Source organism: Urocitellus parryii, chromosome 5 (genome assembly GCF_045843805.1).
Source record: "Urocitellus parryii isolate mUroPar1 chromosome 5, mUroPar1.hap1, whole genome shotgun sequence".
NCBI classification, from domain to species: Eukaryota; Metazoa; Chordata; class Mammalia; order Rodentia; family Sciuridae; genus Urocitellus; species Urocitellus parryii.
This window is the reverse complement of record NC_135535.1, coordinates 156,873,776-156,895,047: the sequence shown is the minus strand read 5'-3', so window position 1 is coordinate 156,895,047 and position 21,272 is coordinate 156,873,776. Positions and strand designations below refer to the sequence as shown.

Below are 21,272 nucleotides of genomic sequence, written 5' to 3'. Positions count from 1 at the left end.
ATAGGTAGATATATCATTCAAAGATAGGGAACAATGGAGCCAGTTGAGGGGCTATTGGAGTGTAAAAAAGAATGAATTCATTTTAGATCATAATAAGTTTGGGATTATGTGGCCAATAGAATAAATATAGGCCTAGTATTGGAGAGACATATCTAACTGAAGAAAGATTTGGGATTATAAGCAAACACACAATGACTAAAGTCATATAGTGATTAGATATGTGTATCTATGCATACATACCTATACTTCTACATTTCTACATTTATGGACTGCTTGCTACAAACTACTGTGCTAAATGTCTCAAATAAATGGTTTCATTAAAATGTTGAAACTGTAAAACAAAACAAAACAAAAGTGATTTTTAATACCACTTCTTTAAAAAAGGAAGCACAGGCACAGAAATATGAAGTAACTTTGCTCAAGCTGCCTAACTAGAAGGTAGTACACTGGGATTTAAAACTTGATTTGACTCTGAAGTCTATGCTATCAGGTTGAATATCCTTAATTAAAAAATCGGAAGTACACCTGGGGGCAGGAGCTCATGCCTGTGATCCCAGCAACTTGGGAGGCTGAGGTAGAAGATCACAAGTTCAAGGGCAGCCTTGGAAACTTATGGAGACGGGAGACCCTGTCTCAAAATAGTTTTCAAAAGGGCTAGGAATGGGATTGGGGCTCAGCAGTAGAGCGCTTGCTCTACTTGTGAGGCAATGGATTTGATCCTTAGCACCACATAAAAATAAACAAACAAAATAAAGATATTGTGTTCATATACAACTAAAAAAAAATTATGGCTAGCAATATATCTCAGAGGTAAAATACTTGGGTTCAATCTCCAATACCACACAAAAGGAAAAGAAATCTGAAATCCAAAATACTCTGAAATCTAAACTGAGTTTGTTTGTTTTTGTAGTACTAGGGATTGAACCCAGGGCTTCAACATGCTGTGCAAGCACTTTACTACTAGGTTACATTCCAGTCCTTTTCAGTTTTTCAATTTTGAGATAGGGTCTTACAGAGCTGCCAAGGCAGTCCTCAAACTTGTCATCCTCCTGCCTTAGTTCCCTGAATAGCTGGGGTTATATACCTAGCTGAAACACCCCCCACCTTCTTTCTTTTTCATGGTGCTGGGGGCTTTGTGCATGAGAGGCAACAGCTATACCTCTAAGCTAAACTGCCAGCCCTATGAAATCTAAAAAATTGTAAGCACCAAGATGACCTCCCAAACATTTTGGATAAGGGCTATTTCACCTGTTCCTTGTCACTCCCCACAAAACTAAGAGAAACTCCAGTACTGAAAGACAAGGATTGGGAGTGCTGCCCAGTGATAGAACACTTGGTCTAGCATATATGAGGCCCTGCGTTCTATGCCCAACACAGAAAGGAAGCGGGGGGAAAAGGTATGGTATGGGCAAAAACAGAAAAAGATCTCAGAAAAACACAGAAAGATAGCCAGAAGAGGAAAACTCATACGATTATCATGGAATCAATTAAGAAAACTGTTTCAAAAAAGAAAATAGCTATATATATAAGCTACCATACTTTAAATGAGTTGGACAGGTTTTCATAGTCCATTATTCAAATTCACTTTTAAAAAAAACTCAACACAGGTTTTTTTTAACTTGATAATCAGCCCTAAAAAGGACATATTATATTCTTGGTATCAGTGATGATTTTCATATCTCCAACTTTTTTTTTTTCCTTTCTTTCTTTTTGTAGCACTGGGGATTGAACCCCCGGGCACTCTACCACTGAGATACATCCCCAGACTCTTTATTTTTCATTTTCAAATGTGGCACACTTCATGAATTTGCATGTCATCCTTGTGCAGGGGTCATGCTAATCTTCTCTGTATCATTCCAATTTTAGTATATGTGCTACCAAAGTGAGCACTATTTTTTATTTTAGGACAGGGTCTAAATTGCCCAGGCCAGCCTCAAACTTGTGATCTTCTTGCTTTAGTCTTCTAAGAAGCTGGGTTTACAGGTGTGCACTACCACACCGGCAGGTTTCCAAACTTTAAATAAACTGTTTCCCAAAAGACTGTATGTATGTAAAAGAGAGAAAGAATTTGTTGAGAATTTACAAGGCATTTTATTGATAAAACTAAGTAAAACTTGACCTATAGAAAAAAATTAAGTGAGGTTATAATTTAAAAACAGAGAAACTAGGTGCTAGGGGTAGCTCATACATGTCTAGCATATGCCAGGCCCCTGGGTTCAAGTCTTAATACCCCAAAATAAGTAAATACATAATAAAAATACACCATTTAGACTCCCTAGTTTGTCCATAAAACTCAACATTCCTCATAATGAGTTGCTGCTACTACTTTCTGCCTAAACAGCAGTCATCATGAAGAAGAAAAATTCTATATTTCAACCACAGAAATAGATTATTGTCACTGAGGGGGTATTGAACTGGTCTTTGTAGCAAGGCAATTCCTCCTTCAGAAGCACTGACTTCTAGGACAGTTACTATTGAAGGTCCTAAAGCAATAACAGGGAATATCATTAACCACCCTCAACATTTTCATTATTAAGCATCCATCTGTTTATATCAGATGTTTTAAATATGACAACCAATGCTATATAATTAGTAAAAATAACACTATAGAAGATGGTAACAACATAGTATTTCACCAGTTCTCACATAAAAACAAATAGTGGGTTGGGGATATAGCTCAGTTGGTAGAGTGCTTGTCTTGTATACACAATGCCCTGGGTTCAAGGTCCCAGCACCACACACATATAATAATAAAAACAAACAGCAGGTGAGGCGCAGTGGTACATGCCTATAATCCCAGTGGTGCAGGAGGCTGAAGCAAGTTCAAAGCCAGCCTCAGCAAAAGCAAGATGCTAACAACTCAGTGAAATCCTATCTCTAAATAAAATTCAAAATAGGACTGGGGATGTGGCTCAGTGGTTGAGTGGCCCTGAGTTCAAATCCCAGTATCACCCTGCTAAAAAAAAAAAAAAAAAAAGCAACTAGAATAAGAAAATTAAAAATCCACAGAGAACATCTATGACAAAACTAGTTCCAGGCACAGTGACACATGCCTGTAATCCCAGCAGCTCAGGAGACTGAGACAGGAAGACCACGAGTTCAAAGCCAGGCTCAACAAAAGTGAGGCACTAAGCAACTCAGTGAGACCAGTCTCTAATAAAACACAAAATAGGGCTGGGGATGTGGCTCAGTGGTTGAGTGCCCCTGAGTTCAATCCCCAGTACCAAAATAACAAAAACAAAAAAACTAAATGAAAACGCATTCTAGTAATTTTTCAGAATAGGGCAAAACCTGTATGTATGGGGTGGGGCAGGGGATTTCTGTGACCTAAGAAGCAGCATTCTCTGGAAAGCATATTCTCAAGCAAATTGTTACATGTAGCAGGTGACAATTGGAGAATGCCAAGGCACCAACAGTAAGGTCTGTAGGAGCTACAGCAGCTCTGGTGTTCAGCCATATACAAACACTAAAATCAATGCTTCCTTTCCAGAACAAAGTCCCACACCAAGGAGAAAGTATTGGACCTAAATCCAAACCCAGGAAGACAAGAATAACAAGAGCAAAGAAAAGATACAGATAAAAGTGAGGAAGAACATAGCTGGAGCTCAGTAAATGGAAGACTTTTTCTCTTTTTTGGGGGTGGGGAGTGGGGGAGGGCGCCTTAACTAGGGATTAAACTCAGCTACATCCCCAGCCTTATTTAAAGACAAGGTCTGAGTTGCTTAACATCTCAATGTTTCTGAGGCTGGCTTTGAACTTGCAATTCTCCTGCCTCAGCCTCCTGAGCTTCTGGGATTATAGGCATGTGTACCACACCTAGCAAGAGACCTTTTCTTTTTAAACAGCTTTATTGAGATATTTGTCCATATTTTTAAACACTATCAAAAACAACAAAAGTTCTAAACCTGCAAATCTAGAAAACTATTCTAACCCATGCTTTCCCATTTAAAGTTCAGAAAGATATATTTCATCTAAAAATGAGCAGTAGTAAAGGTCCTAATCAAATCCCATAGAAAGTAATTAGGGATGAATGGGGCTGAGGCTGGGGTTCAGTGGCAGAGCACTTGCCTAGCATGTGTGAAGCCCTGGGTTTGATCCTCAGCACCATATAAAGATAAATAATAAAGGCATTGTGCCCATCTACAACTAAAAAAAAAAAAAAAAAAAAAAAAAAAAAAGATTCAAAAAAAGAAGAACGTAATTAGGGATGGAGATGGGGAAGCAGAATAATATTCCCACAGAAGGATTGCAACATCCAGCTTGGCAACTTAGCCACACCCTGTCTTAAACCTTAAAAAAAAAATTATATATATATATATATATTTATATATATATATATATATGTATGTATGTCACATTGATGAATGTTAGTTAGCATCACAAAGATAAAAGTTATAATATATATATTAAAATACATTTTTGGGATTTTTTGGTGTGTGTGTGTTTGTGTGTGTGACTGAACCCAGGGGCACTTAACAACTGAGCCCTTTTTATTTTTTGAGACAGGGTCTCACTAAGTTGCTCAGGGCTTCGCTAATTTGCTAAAGCTGGCTTTGTACTGGAATCCTCCTGCCTCAGCCTTCCCAGACCCTGGGATTATGGGCATAAGCCATAGCGCCAACTGATTTTCTTTTTTGAGATGCAGTATGACTATGTTGTTGGCCAGGCTGACTTCAAATTCCTGATCAAGCAATTCTTCAGCATCAGCTCCTGAGTAGCTGGCTGAAACCACAAGAACTGGCTAACGGAGCAAGCAAAACTACTGATTTTTTTTGTGGGTGGGGTGGGGTGGGTGGGGTAGGAGTTGAGAAAGGGAGGGTTTACTGGGAATCAAACTCAGGGGCACTTTACCAGTAAGCTATATTTTATTTTTTTATTTTTGAAACAGGGTCTCATCAAGTTCCTTGGGGCCTCACTAAATTGCTCAGGCTGGCTCTGCACTTTTGATCCTCCTGCTGCCTCAGCCTCTAGAGCCCCTGGGATTATATCCTGTGCCACTATGCCCAGGGAAAGTGCTGATTTTTTAAGGAAAATCACTTTTTAAAAAGTCAGATTGGCAACTGACTTTCTATAGCAATGTATTATTCCAAAAACAATGGAATAACATTTTAAGATACTAAAGAAAAAAAATCTTTTAAAAGATATTTATTTATTTTTTAGTTGCTGTTGGATACAATATCCTTAATTAATTAATTTTTAATTAATTTTACGTCGTGCTGAGGATCGAACCTAGGGCCTCACCTGAGCTAGGCGAGCGCTCTATCGCTGAGCCACAACCCTAGCCCCAAGAAAAGAAAATCTGAACCAAGAATTTTATGACTAGCCAAAATAACTTTCAAGTATAAAGTCACAAACAAGCTATTATCAACAAGTAATATCATTTTCATAAGACCTTTCTCAGACCAAGTTACACACAACAAAAATGACTAGAGAGACATTGACATAGGAAAGTCACATTGATGAATGTTAGCATCACAAAGATAAAAGGAACTAGAAATCATACACCTTCTGTAAGAAGTAAACAACCTATGAAGTATTTTTTGCTCTAATTTAAAAACCAGGTTTCAGAAAGTATAAAAAACAGAGAAACAAGTTAAATAACATCATAGGGAAGCAGTATTCCAGACTTATAGAAACTTGGTTTCATAAACAGCAAAAACTACAAGGAAGAATAGATATAGGAGAAACTGACATACTAAACATGATATAATAAAATCACATAATGTAAGAATCTTATCTGGATCCAGAGTCAAGAAAACAATAAAAAAAGCATTCATAGGGCAGTTGAAAATTTGAACCCAATTGGCATTTGAAAGTATTAATTACTGTTAATTTTGTTAATGATAACAGCATGTGGGGCTTGTTTTTGTTGTGGTAGTTTTTGTGTATGTGTGCATGAACCCAAGGCCTCCCACATGCTAGGCAGGTGCTCTACCACTGAACTATACCCCAAGCCTTTTTTTTTGGCTTGGTTTGATTTGACTTTTTAATTTTTTTTCCCCCACCCTGTACTGGAGATTGAAACCAGAGTGGGCTTTGCCACTGAAATACATCCCCATCCTTTTTATTTATTTATTTATTTTTTTGAGACAGGATCTTGAACTTGCCATCCTTCCAATTCACTGTGCTAATACTTTTCTTTAAGAGATATTTACCCAAATATTTATGAATGTAATAATATCTAGAGCTTACATCAAAACAATTTTAGAGAAGAAAATAAGTGAGCAAGCATTCAGATAAAATAATAAAGCTGGATGATAAACACATACAATTTATATTAATGTATTCATTCAATAAATATTTTTAATTTGTTCTTATAACACAACTCTAAAACATTATCCATTCTTACCAACAGAAATTAATTTTGTTTCAACCTTTATATTTTCTAGATCACATTTACAAAGCCTTAAAAAATATTCCTAATAACAACTGACATAATTCTCTCATCATATTGTTAAAGTTCAAATACACACAATAAAATTTATTTCTTAAAAAATTTTTGTCTGGGCTGGGGATGTGGCTCAAGCGGTAGCGCGCTCACCTGGCATGCGTGCGGCCTCAGCACCACATACCAACAAAGATGTTGTGTCCGCCGAGAACTAAAAAATAAATATTAAAAAAAAAAAATTCTCTCTCTCTCTCTCCTCTCTCACTCTCTCTTTAAAAAAAAAAAAAAAAAAAAAAAAAATTTTTGTCCTAGGGGCTGAGGTTGTGACTCAGTGGTAAAGAGCTCACCTGTCATGTGTGAGGCATTGGGTTTGATTCTCAAAACCACATATAAATAAATTTTAAGGTCCATTGACAACTAAAAAAATATTTTAAAAAAATTTTGTCCGGACTTAACAAGTTATAAGAGGCTGGATATTTTTCTAAATTAGTCACAATTCTGAGAATGACTTATCAATATCAAGTTTGGTCCAGAGGACAAAATATATTTATATTTGTTTTTGGTACTGGGGGGTTGAACCCCCCAGGGGCACTTTGGCATTGAGTTACATATCTAGCCATTCTTATTTTAAGACAAGGTCTCAGTAAGTTGCTGAGGGTCTTGCTAAGTGCTGAGACTGACCTTGAACTTTAAAATCCTCCTATCTCAGCCTCACAAGTTGCTGGGATTATAGGCATGTGCCACTATCCAACTGACAATATTTTTCCTCAGTTATTCATCTCATCAGCTCAATTAGAAAAAGTGTTTTAAAAAACTTACCTGTTTTATATGTGGATTCATTGCCATTTCAGTTACATTCTTCTTGGTCTCACAGAAGATAATAGCCCTCCCTTCTGAACCACTATAGACTTGAAGGACATCTCCAATAACTGCTGGCCTCTGAGACCAATGACACTGAATAGCCAAATGCTTTGAGGAAAGAAAAGGTGAAATATCTGTTTTGACAAAATTGTTGGAAAAAAATTATCTTGTACATTTTTTTCTACCTGGTCAAGAACTGGCCTTCCTGGGAGACTGTAAGACAGAGACTTTCCTCAACCCCATTTAAAAACAAACAAATGGTGGTCAATAAGTGAAAGGATACACAAATTTAGTATATTCAAACAAAATACTATATAGCAATTAAAAGGAACCAACTATTAATAACACAAAAATATAGATGAATCTTAAATAATATGCTGAGTGAATGAAGTCCTATAGAGAAAGAGTATATGCAGTATGATTCCATTTATATGAAGTTTTAGAATAGGTAAAACTAATCGATGGTAGAAAAAAAAATCAGAAGTGATTGTCTCTGGATTGGGGGGAACTAGGAAGGAGTACGAGGGAACTTTTTGAGATGATGAAAACACCTTTTGTTTTGATACTAGGGATTGGACCTTGGGGTACTATACTACTGAGCCACATCCCTCTGTCCTTTTTATTCTTGAGATAGGGTCTTGCTAAATTGTAGAGGCTGGTCTTGAACTTGCAATTCTCCTACCTGAGCCTGCCAAATTGCTGAGATTACTGGCATGTACCACTGCACCTGGCAATATATCTTGATAAATGTTTGGTTTACATACACAAACTCAAAAAAACTAAGCAAAGTGTACACTCATTTCATTACACATAAATCTTATCTGAAAAACTATAAATATTATATGGAGGAAGCTCAAAAACATGCTAAGGGAAAGAAGCGAAATATAAAAAGTCACATAATGTATAATTACATTTATATGAAATATTCAGAACAGGCATATCCATAGAGACAGAAAGAAGACTGGTGGTTGCCAGGAACTGGAAAAGAAAACAATTACTATTTAATGGTTATGGGGTTACCTTTGGTGTGAGGAAAATGTTTTGGAACTACATAGAAGTGATGGTTGTACATCATAAATGTACTAGATGACAATGAATTATACATTTAAATATTTATAGTTTTAAATTGAGTACAATGGCACATGCATATAATCCTAGCTATTTGGGAGGCCAAGGCAAGAGGATTAAAAATTTGAGACAAGCCTGGGCAACAAAGCCAAGGACTGTGTCCCCATCCTTACCCAAAAAGTTTATAGTTTTACTTATGTAAATTTTACCTTAGTTTTATAAAAATGAAAATATTATGCTCTAGTTAAAGATATGCATGCTAAAATACTTATGGGCAAGTATACTGATTTCTGCAATTTGAAATGAATCAAAAATAAGAAGGGAGTTAGAGTTATATGGTGTAGTTCAGTAGTAGAGAGCATGCTTATGAGCATGAAGCTCTGGGTTCAATATCCAGCTCAAGAAAGAAAGAAGAAAATAATCCCTTTTTTTGTTTTCTTAGTATGAAAATTACTATAGGTTTTTAGCTTTTTTTTTTTTTTTTAAATACCCTTACTTATCCTTTAGAAATATAGCTGGGTGTGGTGGCACATGCCTGTAATACCAGCTACTTGGGAGGCTGAGGAGGACTGCAAATTCAAGGCCAGCCTGCACAACTTAGCAAGACCCTATCTCAAAATAAAATCCCCAATATTGGGGGAAAAAAGGAAAAAAAAAAAAAGTTCTACTACAGCTCAATTTTAAAAAATCTTTCTGAATTTTTTTTTTTTTTTTTTTGGTTTTGGGTATGAGGTAAAGACCTAACTTTCTTCAGCTAATCTTCAACAAACTATCTCAGCACTATTCTTTTTATTTCATTTTCTTTAGTTGTAGAGGGACACAATACCTTTATTTATTTATATGGTGCTGAGGATTGAACGCAGTGCCCCATACAGGTGAAGCAAACGCTCTACCACTGAGCCACAACCCCATTTCTCAGCACTTTTCCTTTCTATGAATCGTGTTCTCTGTCATATGAATTCTAAATACAGTCTCTATGGCTGCTTGTAGATCTTCTGTTAGAACTTCTTATTCACAAGCTTTTTTCCCCTATTTATTCTATTCTGCTTCTCAGTTTCAGACTATTAAAATACTTATGTATCTTATTAAATAAAGGCAGAAAAGAGAGCTTAGGCCTGAACAGGTCCCCAAAATTTGAGTTTAGCTTTAACAAACTTTCAAAAATAAATACCAACTAAAAGCTAAAATCTATCATGCTGGAAAGCCACTTACTTCCACAGTAGTTGCAGCCTTTTGAGTCATTTTTCCAACAAGGTCAACCTGTTCATATCTGGATTTCATGTATTTTTTTGCAACTTTGTATACCCACTGTGGGCAAGTTGCAGAAAAAAGTAAAGTCTGAGGATTGTCTTCAGAATCTTAAATAAACAAAAAGAATTCAAATGTTTTCTTAATATCCCATGATGTAGCCAACTTTTAAAAATCACCACAGGCTTCAAAGAAATAATGAAAAATTCAAAACTCGGGGAAAGTTTTTAACATATAGACTGCATTGCAACTATTGAAACTTTCACCTTTTAAAACTGGGGACAATAGCAAGAAAATTCAACTCAGAAGAAAAGTGAGAATTTAAGGAAAAACAATGAACAAAGAAATCAGTAAAATGAGTTAGTAAATCTAACTAATGACTATAAAAAATAATACATGAAAGAAGACACAGAAAGCTAAGAAAATAAAGTATGCTATTGTTCTTTTTTTTTTTCAGGAAGAAAATAGATACTGAATAACTTTAGTTTTGTTAGAATACCAGGGGACAATATATTAAAAAATTAAAAATTCATAAGCTTTTAAGATCAAAGAATAATTGTTAACGTGGTTATTTTGAATTAGGATATACCAGTTTTGTAGGATTCGTGGATAATATCTTCAACTTGTTCAGCAAAACCTAAATCTAACATTTGATCCACTTCATCAAGCACAACATGGCGCAATTTAGAAAGATCCAAACGGCCGCTCTGCAAATGGTCTTTGATACGACCAGGAGTCCCAACCAAGATGTCAATACCATTTCGAATATGATTAACTGTGAGAGGAGAAAAATGCCAGTAATATGTAAAAATCAAATATATGCCTTCACATTATTCCTTTACATTTAGCAAATGCATCTTTGCACTATTATCATGCACAGGTACTCACTTTGGCTTTGATATGATGTTCCACCATAAAAACATGCCACACTGAGTTTCCTAGTTATATCTTTAAAGTCTTTGGCTACTTGATTTGCCAGTTCCCTTGTTGGAGCCAAAACAAGTACCTGGGTGAGAGATTTTAAAAACAAAAGATACTTTTGTAAAGACATGTAAATGCAACCTAGAAGACCCCACCCTTTTTAAAGTAGGAATCTCAACATTAAAGTCATTAGTATTTAAAGACAGAGTACCTAGCATACATGAGGCCTTGAGTTCCATTCCCTAGCACTAGCCTTAAAAAAAAAAAAAAAAAAGATGATACAAATAGCATAAGACCAATCACATTTTATTATACTCTACTTTGTCAAGTCTCCTCAAAAGTCACTTTGTCAGAGATGTTCTTAAGCCTCTTATATATAATCCTGGCCCTCTTTTTACCACTTATACCACCTAAGGCACTTATGCTTTACTTAATTAGTGATTGTAATCACATTATTTCTTTATAGTAACCACTTTTAGTTACAAACATATTCAAACTATAATGCTGATTTTTTTGTTCTCTACTTTCATGAACCTTAAAGTACACACAGGTTCTGTTTTTTTAGTTTATTTTTATTTATTTGTTTTTATGTGGTGCTGAGAATTTTTACCTAGTGACCCACACATGCTAGGCAAGCATTCTGCCATTAAGCCACAACCCCAGCCCTACACACAGGTTCTTAAAAGGTCAAACCGCAAGCTAAAATTTTATTAGTTGATTTTACTATTCATAAATTAAGACAGATCTTTAGCACCCGCATAATAAAGAAACTTTTTTGCCTTTCTGGAATGGGATTGAACTCAAGGTCCCACACATGCTAGCCAAGCACTCTATCACTGAATTATATCTCTGATCCTTTTATAATTTTGATAGGGTCTTGATAAGTTGTGGACTCAAACTTGAGATTCTCTTGCGTTGGCTTCCCAAGAGCTGAGATTACAGGCAAGTGCCACCACATGGACTAGCAGTTCCATTCTTATAATAGCCTTCACAAAAAGTCAACCAGTAAAATAAATGATGTTGAATAGTTATTGGATGACCAAATAAATGGAATACCTCTTAGAAAATTCATTGTTTGAAAGCAAAAAAGTCAGGACTAAAAAACAGATAAACAGGTCACTAAATACACTATGTATAAGTAAGATTTTAAGCTCCATAATACACAAAGTTATCAAGACATCTATGAATCCATATACATTACATTTATATGCAATAATGATTTCATTTTAGCTTTGCTTGAATTTTCTTTATTTGAAAATAAACAAGTTTTTGCTTTAACACCCAAATTTCTACTTTTGCCACAAGGCTTACTTTTCTCTGAAAGGCACTTGTATTTAAGACTAATATGCTCTTTCAGGACTGGGGGTGTAGCTCAGCAGAAAAGTGTGAGCTTAGCATGCATGAGGTCTGGGGTTAGATCTCTAATACCAGGAGCAAAAAAAAAAAAAAAAGACAACTATAATCTCTCTGTCCGTTTTCAATAAGTAATGTTTAGAGCTTTTCCTCTCTTACAACCATTACCTTTGGTGAGCGGCTTTTTTTAATTGTTTCTTGATTTCTTTGGAGCCTTTCAATCAAGGGTATGGCAAAAGAGAATGTCTTTCCTGTTCCTGTCCGAGCTTGTGCAATTAAATCTTTTCCTTCATATACAGGGCCAAAGGTCTTAACTTGAATAGGAAAGAGATATGTTACCCCTCGACCTGTAAAATGAGATTTCCAAAATATTTCTTTAAGACTAGTATTAGGAAAAAAATATATTCATTTGAAAACAACAATCCTGCTTTCTCCATGTCTGCCTAAAGATACACAACCAAGTACCATTTACAGTTATTCCTACCCTAAACAGAAATTATAACAAAATTAGTCTGAACTTCTGACAAATACATATCACAATTAAGATTAAAAACAGATCACAACAACTACAAGACTGGGATGACAATTAGAATAATATATACTCCATGTTTCTATAAATAGATCAAAATATACTCTACTGTCATAAAAAGAACAAGTTAAAAAAATATACTAATCAAAAAAAAACTATATCAATACTGAAAAGGATGAAGTAAACTACAATTTAAAAAGAGCTATTTCTTTTTTATATTCTCTATTTGGTTAAAAAAGGCACAAGAGTTTTATAAAATACAGTCATGGATTCCAGCTGCATATCCATTAAAATTCATAGTACCTTTCAGAAGCTTTATAGTTTCTTCAGAAATAGAGAAATTGGAGAAAGCTCCTTCTTTCTGTTCTCGTGTTAGCGTCTGTCAAAAGGAAATAAAAGTTCTAAATAATATAGTTTTTTTTAATAATATAGTTTTTGTTCAACTTTTACTTATTTACCATTTTACTAAGCAAGCTACCTAATTAACTTCAGTTAGTACTTGCAAAAACCTATACAGATTAACTTAAAAATTAGGAGGGGAGGCTGTGGCTGTAGCTCAGTGGTAAAGTGTTTGCCTAGCATGTTGTAAGGCACTTGGTTCAATCCTCAGCACCACATAAAATAAATAAAGTCATTAAAAAAAAATAGTAGGAGATTCTTTTCATTTCAAAAGTATCCCTTTAGATGGCAAGCTTACTTAATCCATTTTCCTAGTAAAACATCTTAAAATGTTTAATTCAACCCATAAAGTTCCCTTTAGAAATGTCTACTACATAAATCAAAATATTTTTCCATTTGATAACATATTACAAGTTATTTAATAATCTAAATCATACTTATAGATAATATTAACTATGAAAATTAATACAGTCTATATACTAAGATAAAAGAAGAAATTATACAATGAGAAATTAAAACTTTTTCCAAAAATAGTTAATTTGTTCTATGGCTTTAAAAAGTACTTTTTCTGAGCTGGGGTTGTGGCTCAGTGGTAGAGTGCTCACTTAGCACCTGCGAGGCTCTGGGTTCAATCCTCAGCACCACATAAAAATAAATAAATAAAATAAAGATAATGTGTCCAACTACAACTTAAAAAAAAAAAAAAAAAAAAGGACTTTTTCCCCCTAGGTCATTAATTCAGGGAAAAGTTCTATAAGCTTAAGAATTTCTTTAACATGAATATAGATGAGCAAAACATTATCATTTAACATCTATCAAAAACTCTGTGTACCAATGTGTATACAGAACAAAGACCCAGTAAACTTGATTATTTTTATGTTTAAAGAAAGTAGTTACAGAATCACACAATAGCAGTTTTCAAATTAAGAACCAGATAAAAGACAATATCAAATTCAAATTGTGGGCCATTTACATAAACAACAATACTGTTCTCTTTTAAGATTAAAAGAAAATTTTTAAAAGTTACGTATTTTCATTTTAGAAATTTCAGAAAGCACAAACATAAATTTTTAAATTACCAATAATCCAGTCAGTTAAAACTACATTTGAAACATGCTCCAATCTTCAGTCTATGCACACTAAGTTTTAAAAATAAAAGATCATACTTTATACAGTGTTTTAAAATCTGCTTTTTATCTTTTCAACAAAAAGAAATATCTTTCTAACATTCTTATATACCTTTTGGGATAGCTGCATTCTATTCTGTAAACATAGCATATTTTATTAAACCAATTGCCTACTACCAGACACTACTAGACATTTAGAATATTTAAAACTTCCCCCAATATCTATAATATCCCGGTGATAAGAGTACTTATTCATACAGCTATGGACACCTCATAATTACCTCCTTAGGATAAATTCCTAAAAGCAGAACTCCTGAAATCTATGATCTAAAACAGAAACAATAGACAGTTAAGCCTATTATAATACAGAGAATGATTTCAAGCAAAACCCCAATAGAGCCAGAAGCAGTGGTGCACACCTATAATTCCAGCAGCTCAGGAGGCTAAGGCATGAAGATTGCAAGTTCAAAGCCACCCTCACCAATTTAGCAGGGATCTATGCAACATAGCAATACTCTGCCTCAAAATAAAAAACACAAAGGGCTGGGGATGTGGCTCAGTGATTAAGCGCTCCTGGGTTCAATGCCCCATACCAAAAAAAAAAACCAGGGCTATGGTTGTAGCTCAATAGTAGAGCGCTTGCCTAGCACATGTGAGGCACTGGGTTTGATCCTCAGCACAATATAAAAATAAATGAAATAAAGGTATTGTGTCCATCTGCAACTAAAACGAACAAAGAAACAAAAACCCCAATACAACAAAAAGCAATCTGTTCATTCCACTACTACCAATATAGATTTATGGAGCCTTACTAAATTAACATACATGCTTCTGGACAAATAACAAATACACAAATTAAAACACCATATAGGGGCTGGGGCTGGGGCTCAGCAGCACAGTGCTCGCCTCGAATGTGTGAGGCCCTGGGTTCGATCTTCAGCACCACATAAAAATAAGTAAATAAAGGTATTGTGTCCAACTACAACTAAAAAATAAATATTAAAAAAAAAAAACACCATATAGTAAAAACAAGGAGTCAACATCTTTTTCCCCAAATACCTGAGGATTCTAGGTTAAGTTAAGCTCAGTGCATACCCCTGCATTTGATCTCCACAACAGGGATTTTTAAAAAATTATTATTTAAATTAAATTACCAGCTATTATCAAATTTAAAAATTATTATCAAAAAGCAAGAATATCAACATTGTTTCATTCTGAAGACCTAAGTAATTTCTTGACAATTTATAACACCTAGATCAGCTTTTGAACTCCTAGTGGAAAACTGTGAGACACTTTTAACAAATTCTGCCCAAGAAAATAACTGCTTTACAGGTACTGATAAAAGCAGGAGGTTCAAGAATGCAAATTCTATACTTAAGCATGTTTATTACACTTCCTCAAAATGTAATAGCCAGAAGAACAGATTTCTTCAGATCATGTTCATGTTTAATTCTAGTTTTAAAAATGCAAATGACTTTAACAGAAAGTTATAGTAAGACATAAAGATCATCTAAAGTTGCTACTGGGGGCTGGGGATGTGGCTCAAGTGGTAGCACGCTCGCCTGGCATGCGTGCGGCCCCGGGTTCAATCCTCAGCACCACATACAAACAAAGATGTTGCGTCCCTAAAAAATAAATATTAAAAATTAAAAAAAAAGATTAAAAAAAAAAAAAAGTTGCTACTGTTTCAAAAGCAGAAAAAAGAAGGCAAAATACACAAAGTCAAAAGGCCTTCTGTATCTTGTTTCAGGAAGTCAAAAGTCCATGCCCCAGTACTGGCAGGGACTGAAAGAACCATAAGAAATAAGTAGGTGACTATCAATAATTTGGAAAAACTGTTTAGGAACCCAAATGTACAGAAAAAGTGTAAACTTGAGCATTCCTCTACTTCCACCCAATAAAAATGACAATACAATAAAAGAAACAAGGGCCAAAGGAAAAAAGGTTCAGATTTCAGCTGTATAGATCTCTCATTTGGATTAGAGTCTGTACTAAGCAAGAAACATAGAATCAACTCTTCTTAATTTAAAACATCACATTTGTCTGTATTTCAAGGATAATGTCAAATGCAAAATTAAAAGTATCCATACCTCCTCTAGTTTATTATCACTTGATTTATGAGTAGAACTTTCTAAGGATGATACTCGCTTTGATTTTTTTTCATATTCATCAATATCTCCATTTGGTAGATCTTTCCTCCTTGACTTATGAGATGTAGAAAATTCATCTGAAAGTCTATTAAATCCTTCTTCAGTGTCTCCATTTAACTTCTCTTTCATTTTAGCTTTTTTGGGCTTGGGAGCATCATCCAGGTCATCTGTGACACCATTTTCTCTTGTTTCTGTTTTCTCATCCGAGTCATGATGGTGCCTGGACTTCCTCCTATCACTCTGTAGACCAAGAAACAATGACAAAAAGGTCACAGGTGTCCTTTTAGGATTCTAGAGAAGTTACAGCATGACTTCCCAACCACTTAAGTTCAGCCAATAGTTATACTGAAAACCTACATGATAGAAATCCAGACTGTTTAGTAATTCAAGCTCTAAGCCTTACCTATAACTATAATTGTCATTCCAACTACTGCATTCTCAAGAATTCAGCCTCTATTCCATCTCTAATCACAACATAAAATTTTAGCAAAATTAAAATAGTTCCTTCGGAACCAAATGACAATCTCAAAATTATAAATTAAAATACAAACCAAAACTTCTAGCAAAAAAATTAATATTTATTGAGTACCTACCCAGCACTGTGTAATGTGTTTTCGGCTTATCTTGTTTAAATCTTCATAACAACCCTATGAGGGAAGTACAGATCCATAATCCCTTATCCGAAATTCCGATATCCATAAAGCTCTGAAAACCGAAAGTGTTTTTGTAACTTATTTGGAGTCAAAACCTTACTTGCTCTGAACTCATTTGTTGGCAATATTTGAATAGAACTAATGTGAGGCTATTTATAGTTTTTATTTATCCCATCATTTGCAATTATTCATATTTAATATTAAGGTGTCTGATTACATGCTACAGGCCCCACACCCTGCTGGGGTGTTCTCCTTCTATAGATCCCTAGAATTCTGAATTCTAAAACATATGTAGTTCCAGGGATTTAGGATAAGGGATAGTGAACCTGTATTACCTTTGTCATTTTACAGATGAGGAAACAGAAGTCTTAGAGGTTAAGTACTTGCCAAAGATCCACATGTGGGATTTCCTGTAGGTGGAAGTGCTAGAAATTGAATCTAGCCCTGACTTGGAAAACCTATGCTCTTTTAACATCATGCTTCCTTCCTAACTTTAATAATTAACAGGTCAAAGAAAAACAAAGCTACATGTTGATATAAAATTCCAATTGCTATATTTCCATGGAAGAACAACAACCCAGGAAGTTTTAAAAAAAAATCTAGATAACAGAATGTAAGAAAAGAACAAAACAAAAAGGCACAATTCTGCACCTTCAATTTTTTGTTTGTATGTTTTTGTGTACCAGGAATTGAATCCAGGGGAGCTCAATAGTTATCGACATCCCCCGTCCTTTTAATTTTTTTGAGACAGAGTCTTGGTAAATTGCTGACTGAACTTGCAATCCTCCTGCCTCAGCCTGCAGAGCCACTAGAATGATAGGCATGTGCCACCATGCCCAGCTTGCACCTTCAGTTTTAAAACGCCAACCTGGTGGGGCTGGGGTTGCAGATACGTGGTAGAGTGCTCGCCTAGCATATTAATGCACTGGGTTTGATTCTTAGCACCACATATAAACAAATAAATAAATAAAACAAAGGTCCATCAACAACTAAAAAAAAAATTTTTTCAAAAAGCCAAACTGGTGGCAAATGTTTTAATATTTGCAGACCACAAGAAATGATTTAGAAATTTAGGACTTCTCCAGAATTACTTGGTCAGATATTCAAAATAAATTAGATGGTAGAGATGAGTGATAACAAAAACACCAGCACGAAAAACTTATACAATTTTTAGAGTACAATTTTTCTTATCCATAAAAATGTGAAAATGCTTTGCAGTTACATCATTTGCTCTTTGGTTAATTGCAATAACTCACATCTCACCATACCGTTAAGTTCTACTGAAAAACAAAATTATTTATAGAGTCAGCTCTGGAGTTTGAATTGCTCCTGGACCCTTCATTGCAGGGAGATGATGGAACAAGGCAGAGTGAGACCTCTAAGTCTAAACCCAGCAACATCCCAAGGTGAATACATTATTTCATATTGGACCGAAACTCTATGATAATTTTGATTCCCTTGGTTTCCATTATATTCTATAGGGATTTTTTTTTTTTTGGGGGGGGGGGGGCGATACCTGGGATTGAACCCAGGGACACTTAATCACTGAGCCACATCCCCAGCCCTAAGTTGTTGAGGCTGGTTTTGAACTTGTGATCCTCCTGCCTCACCCTTGTGAGTTGATATGATGTATGCCCTTCATATTCTCTTACTTTTGTCACATCTTCTGGTTCCTTTCCCACTTCTGTGGATACACCTTAAATCTCTGTTGTCCATGTACACTTCTATACCATTTTCATGACTTTCAACACACACTTCCTTACTCTTCCTTACCTGCATTCCAGTTTTAAGAACCTATAACTCATCTTCATATCTCAATGTAATCCAAACCAAGGTTATCTTCATCTCAACACCAAAACTAGCCTAATGCTCTATTAGTTGGTATTCCAATTCATTTTCAAATCTCTAGTTTATCTTCATAAAGTGCAATCAACAAGTATTTCTGGAGAACTTACAATGTGAAAGTCACCAACATACAAGAATATAATGAAATATTAGACAAAAATATGGCTATTTCCCTCAAGAATCTTTGGAAAATATTTAGAAAAGATACAGCGAGGAAAAATGAATTTCACAAGGAAGTGTACAATAAATGCCTCTTGCATGATAAAGACAGTATTGGAACAAGACTTCAAAAGGAAATGAAATTACTGGAGTGGTTAGAAAAGATATAAATTAAACTTCAACAGAGCATCTGGATGCAAAAGGGAAAAGAAGTTTCAACAGGAGCCAAAATTAAAATAACTGGGTATTCCATTTTAGTGGATTCTAGGTACCTATAGCAGTCAATTCATAGACACAGAAAGTAGAATAATGGTTGCTAGAGCTGGGAAGAGAAAAGAATGAGGAGTTAGTGTTTAAAGGACAGAGCCTCAGTTTGAGAAGATGAAAAAAGTTGTGGAGATGGATGGTGATGATGGCTGCAAAACAATATAAGTGTATTTAATGCCACTAGAACTACACTGAAAAATGGCTAAAATGTAAATTTTCAGTTTTGTATACTTCCCCAGAATAAAAGAAAAACCGGTTGCTTGGAATGGCAAGTTTACCTTAAGGACAAGTTGAAGAGGTATTTCTGCTTTCCTGAACTATACAGAATAAACCTTACTTCATCCAACGTCAGACTTTGAAAACTGCTACCTTATCCTCCTCAGCTTTGCTTTCTCCAGGTTAAACGTCTCCAGTACCTGTGCATTTTTCAGCACCTTGCAATCCTCTAGTTTCAAGAGTTTTCTTTTTTGGATGGGAGGGGGGGGTCTCTTATAACCCAAGGGGAGAAACCATTTCTCATATTTAATTAGTTTAAACTCCATGGTACTCAGCAGAGTCTGGTGCAAATTAGGCTCAATAGATACCTGTGGATTGAATGAAAATACTGATAGTAAGGGTTATTAATAATAAAACCAACACGATCTCCACCACAGCCCAATCCTAGAAACTCTGGATGTTACAATATTTCTCAAATCCTCTATAAACTAGTTAAACCTAAGATCACTTTCCCCAAAATTCTTGCACAACAGAACAGGGTGACAAAGATGCAGAACATATTCAAGACAATCATTTTTTCTTAATCATCTTCTAAGACAGTCCAGAAGAACCAAATGACAGGCTTCCCTGCTTTAGGAAGAAAAGAGAAATAACAGATTCTGCAGTGACGGGAGCTTGAGTCTGCCCATCTCTTGGGAGAATTCAGGCGCCAGTGGGAAGAGCTGAAGAGCCAGTGGAGGCCGGGCCAAAGCCCAGGGCCGTCCTCCTCTAGGTAGGGAGTGTGACCTGGGAATGATCCCCGAGCGACCTCAGAAGGTCTACGCGGATTGAGGGGAGGCCCTCGGATGCTGGGACTGGGTCCTGACAGGCCATGATCAGGGACAATTTCCCTCCCCACCCAAACCGGCGCAGCCCATAAGGAGGCGCGGCCCATCCTCAGCGCACCTTTTGCTTTTCCTTCCTCTGGCTCTCGGACTCTTCCAAGGGTGCTTCCAGCTCCATAATATCCCCCCAGAGGAGTTTCCCCGGCATTACTGGCCGCCGCCACCTCTCTCTGGGCACAGTGGCCACTACCACCTACGGGCAGCGACAGCGTGAAAGGAAGCGGGGGTAGGGCGGCCGCCCGGCCACGGCCGTGCGTCACTTCCGGGACACGCACGGCGGGGGAGGAAATCATCCCGGATAGTTTAAACTCTTCTATCCGCTCCAAGCTCTCACCCAATAAGTGTAAGAGATCTCCACTGGCCCATCCTATTGTGAAGTGATTGGCTTCTAGAGTAAAAACCTAGCCAATGTCCGTAAAGGATGAGCTCACTGATTAGCATAAATGATTCGGTTTCTCACCCCCTCCCCCACTCCGAACAGTCCACGGCACCACTGAGGCTCTTCGGAGCTTCCCAGCATGCACCGCTGGGGCTAGGTCGCTCCTCAACGGTGATGGAGAGGGGCCGAAGCGCGCAGGTGGCTGGCGCGTGGTCAGGACTGTGCAGAGGTGGGTGAGGAGCGCCAAGCGCCGCCTCACCATTCGCCGCCGGAAGCAGCTGCCTTCCCCCCGCCCACTGAGGCGGGAGGCGTTAACGTCCAACGGCTTCACGCGAGGGCTGAAGCCAGGCGTTAGTGCCAAGGGGCTTCCTAGGGTCTGGCGTGGGCCAGAGGTTAAAGGGAGGCCGGATGAACGTCCGTGCCTGCAGTCTCAGGTTGTAGTCAACGAATTAGTTCTTGCATTATGTTAGTGCTTCTGACGCTTCCCATTTGACTTGAGGGGAAACTAAACCCACCCGAGAAAGGAATTTACATATCTGAAGTCACACAATCCGTGGCACAGTCAGGACTAGAGAATTTATTTCTTGAATCCAAGATCTGCCACATCAACCTGAAAGCTCTTAATTAAACCTAACGGTTTCTGCTAAACTTAACAAGCCTAAATGTCATCGACAAAAGACTATATTTCCAATGAAAAACTATTTTACTGATGGGAATTAACTATCCTTTAACACAATCTTATACAACTGAAAATTTTTATCAATAGAAAAGATAACTGTCTTAGCATGTCACCTTTTCTGATATCATTAATGTTAGCTCCTGGCT

General features: G+C 36.4%; 1 protein-coding gene and 1 non-coding gene across 4 annotated transcripts in view; both read right to left on the bottom strand.

Moving 5' to 3' along the window:
• Positions 1 to 20,311, bottom strand: part of Ddx50 (DExD-box helicase 50) — a 35,346-nt gene extending 15,035 nt beyond the window's left edge. The window contains exons 1-9 of one of the 3 annotated variants that reach the window (XM_026394642.2): positions 20,130 to 20,214; positions 16,638 to 16,749; positions 15,985 to 16,284; positions 12,672 to 12,747; positions 12,008 to 12,186; positions 10,454 to 10,571; positions 10,155 to 10,340; positions 9,530 to 9,675; positions 7,208 to 7,357 (exon numbers count right to left, since the gene is read on the bottom strand). In XM_026394642.2, coding sequence (XP_026250427.1) covers positions 7,208 to 7,357; positions 9,530 to 9,675; positions 10,155 to 10,340; positions 10,454 to 10,571; positions 12,008 to 12,186; positions 12,672 to 12,747; positions 15,985 to 16,173 — 1,044 coding nt within the window. In that variant the 5' untranslated portion in view covers positions 16,174 to 16,284; positions 16,638 to 16,749; positions 20,130 to 20,214. Of the gene's footprint in view, positions 1 to 7,207; positions 7,358 to 9,529; positions 9,676 to 10,154; positions 10,341 to 10,453; positions 10,572 to 12,007; positions 12,187 to 12,671; positions 12,748 to 15,984; positions 16,285 to 16,637; positions 16,750 to 20,129 lie in introns of all 3 variants that reach the window. The other 2 variants (XM_026394640.2, XM_026394641.2) reach the window with 2 other exon arrangements.
• On the bottom strand, positions 1,784 to 1,890 carry LOC113187036 (U6 spliceosomal RNA). Its single transcript, XR_003301373.1, has one exon. It is a non-coding gene; the product is annotated as a U6 spliceosomal RNA (small nuclear RNA).
• Positions 20,312 to 21,272: the final 961 nt, after the last annotated feature.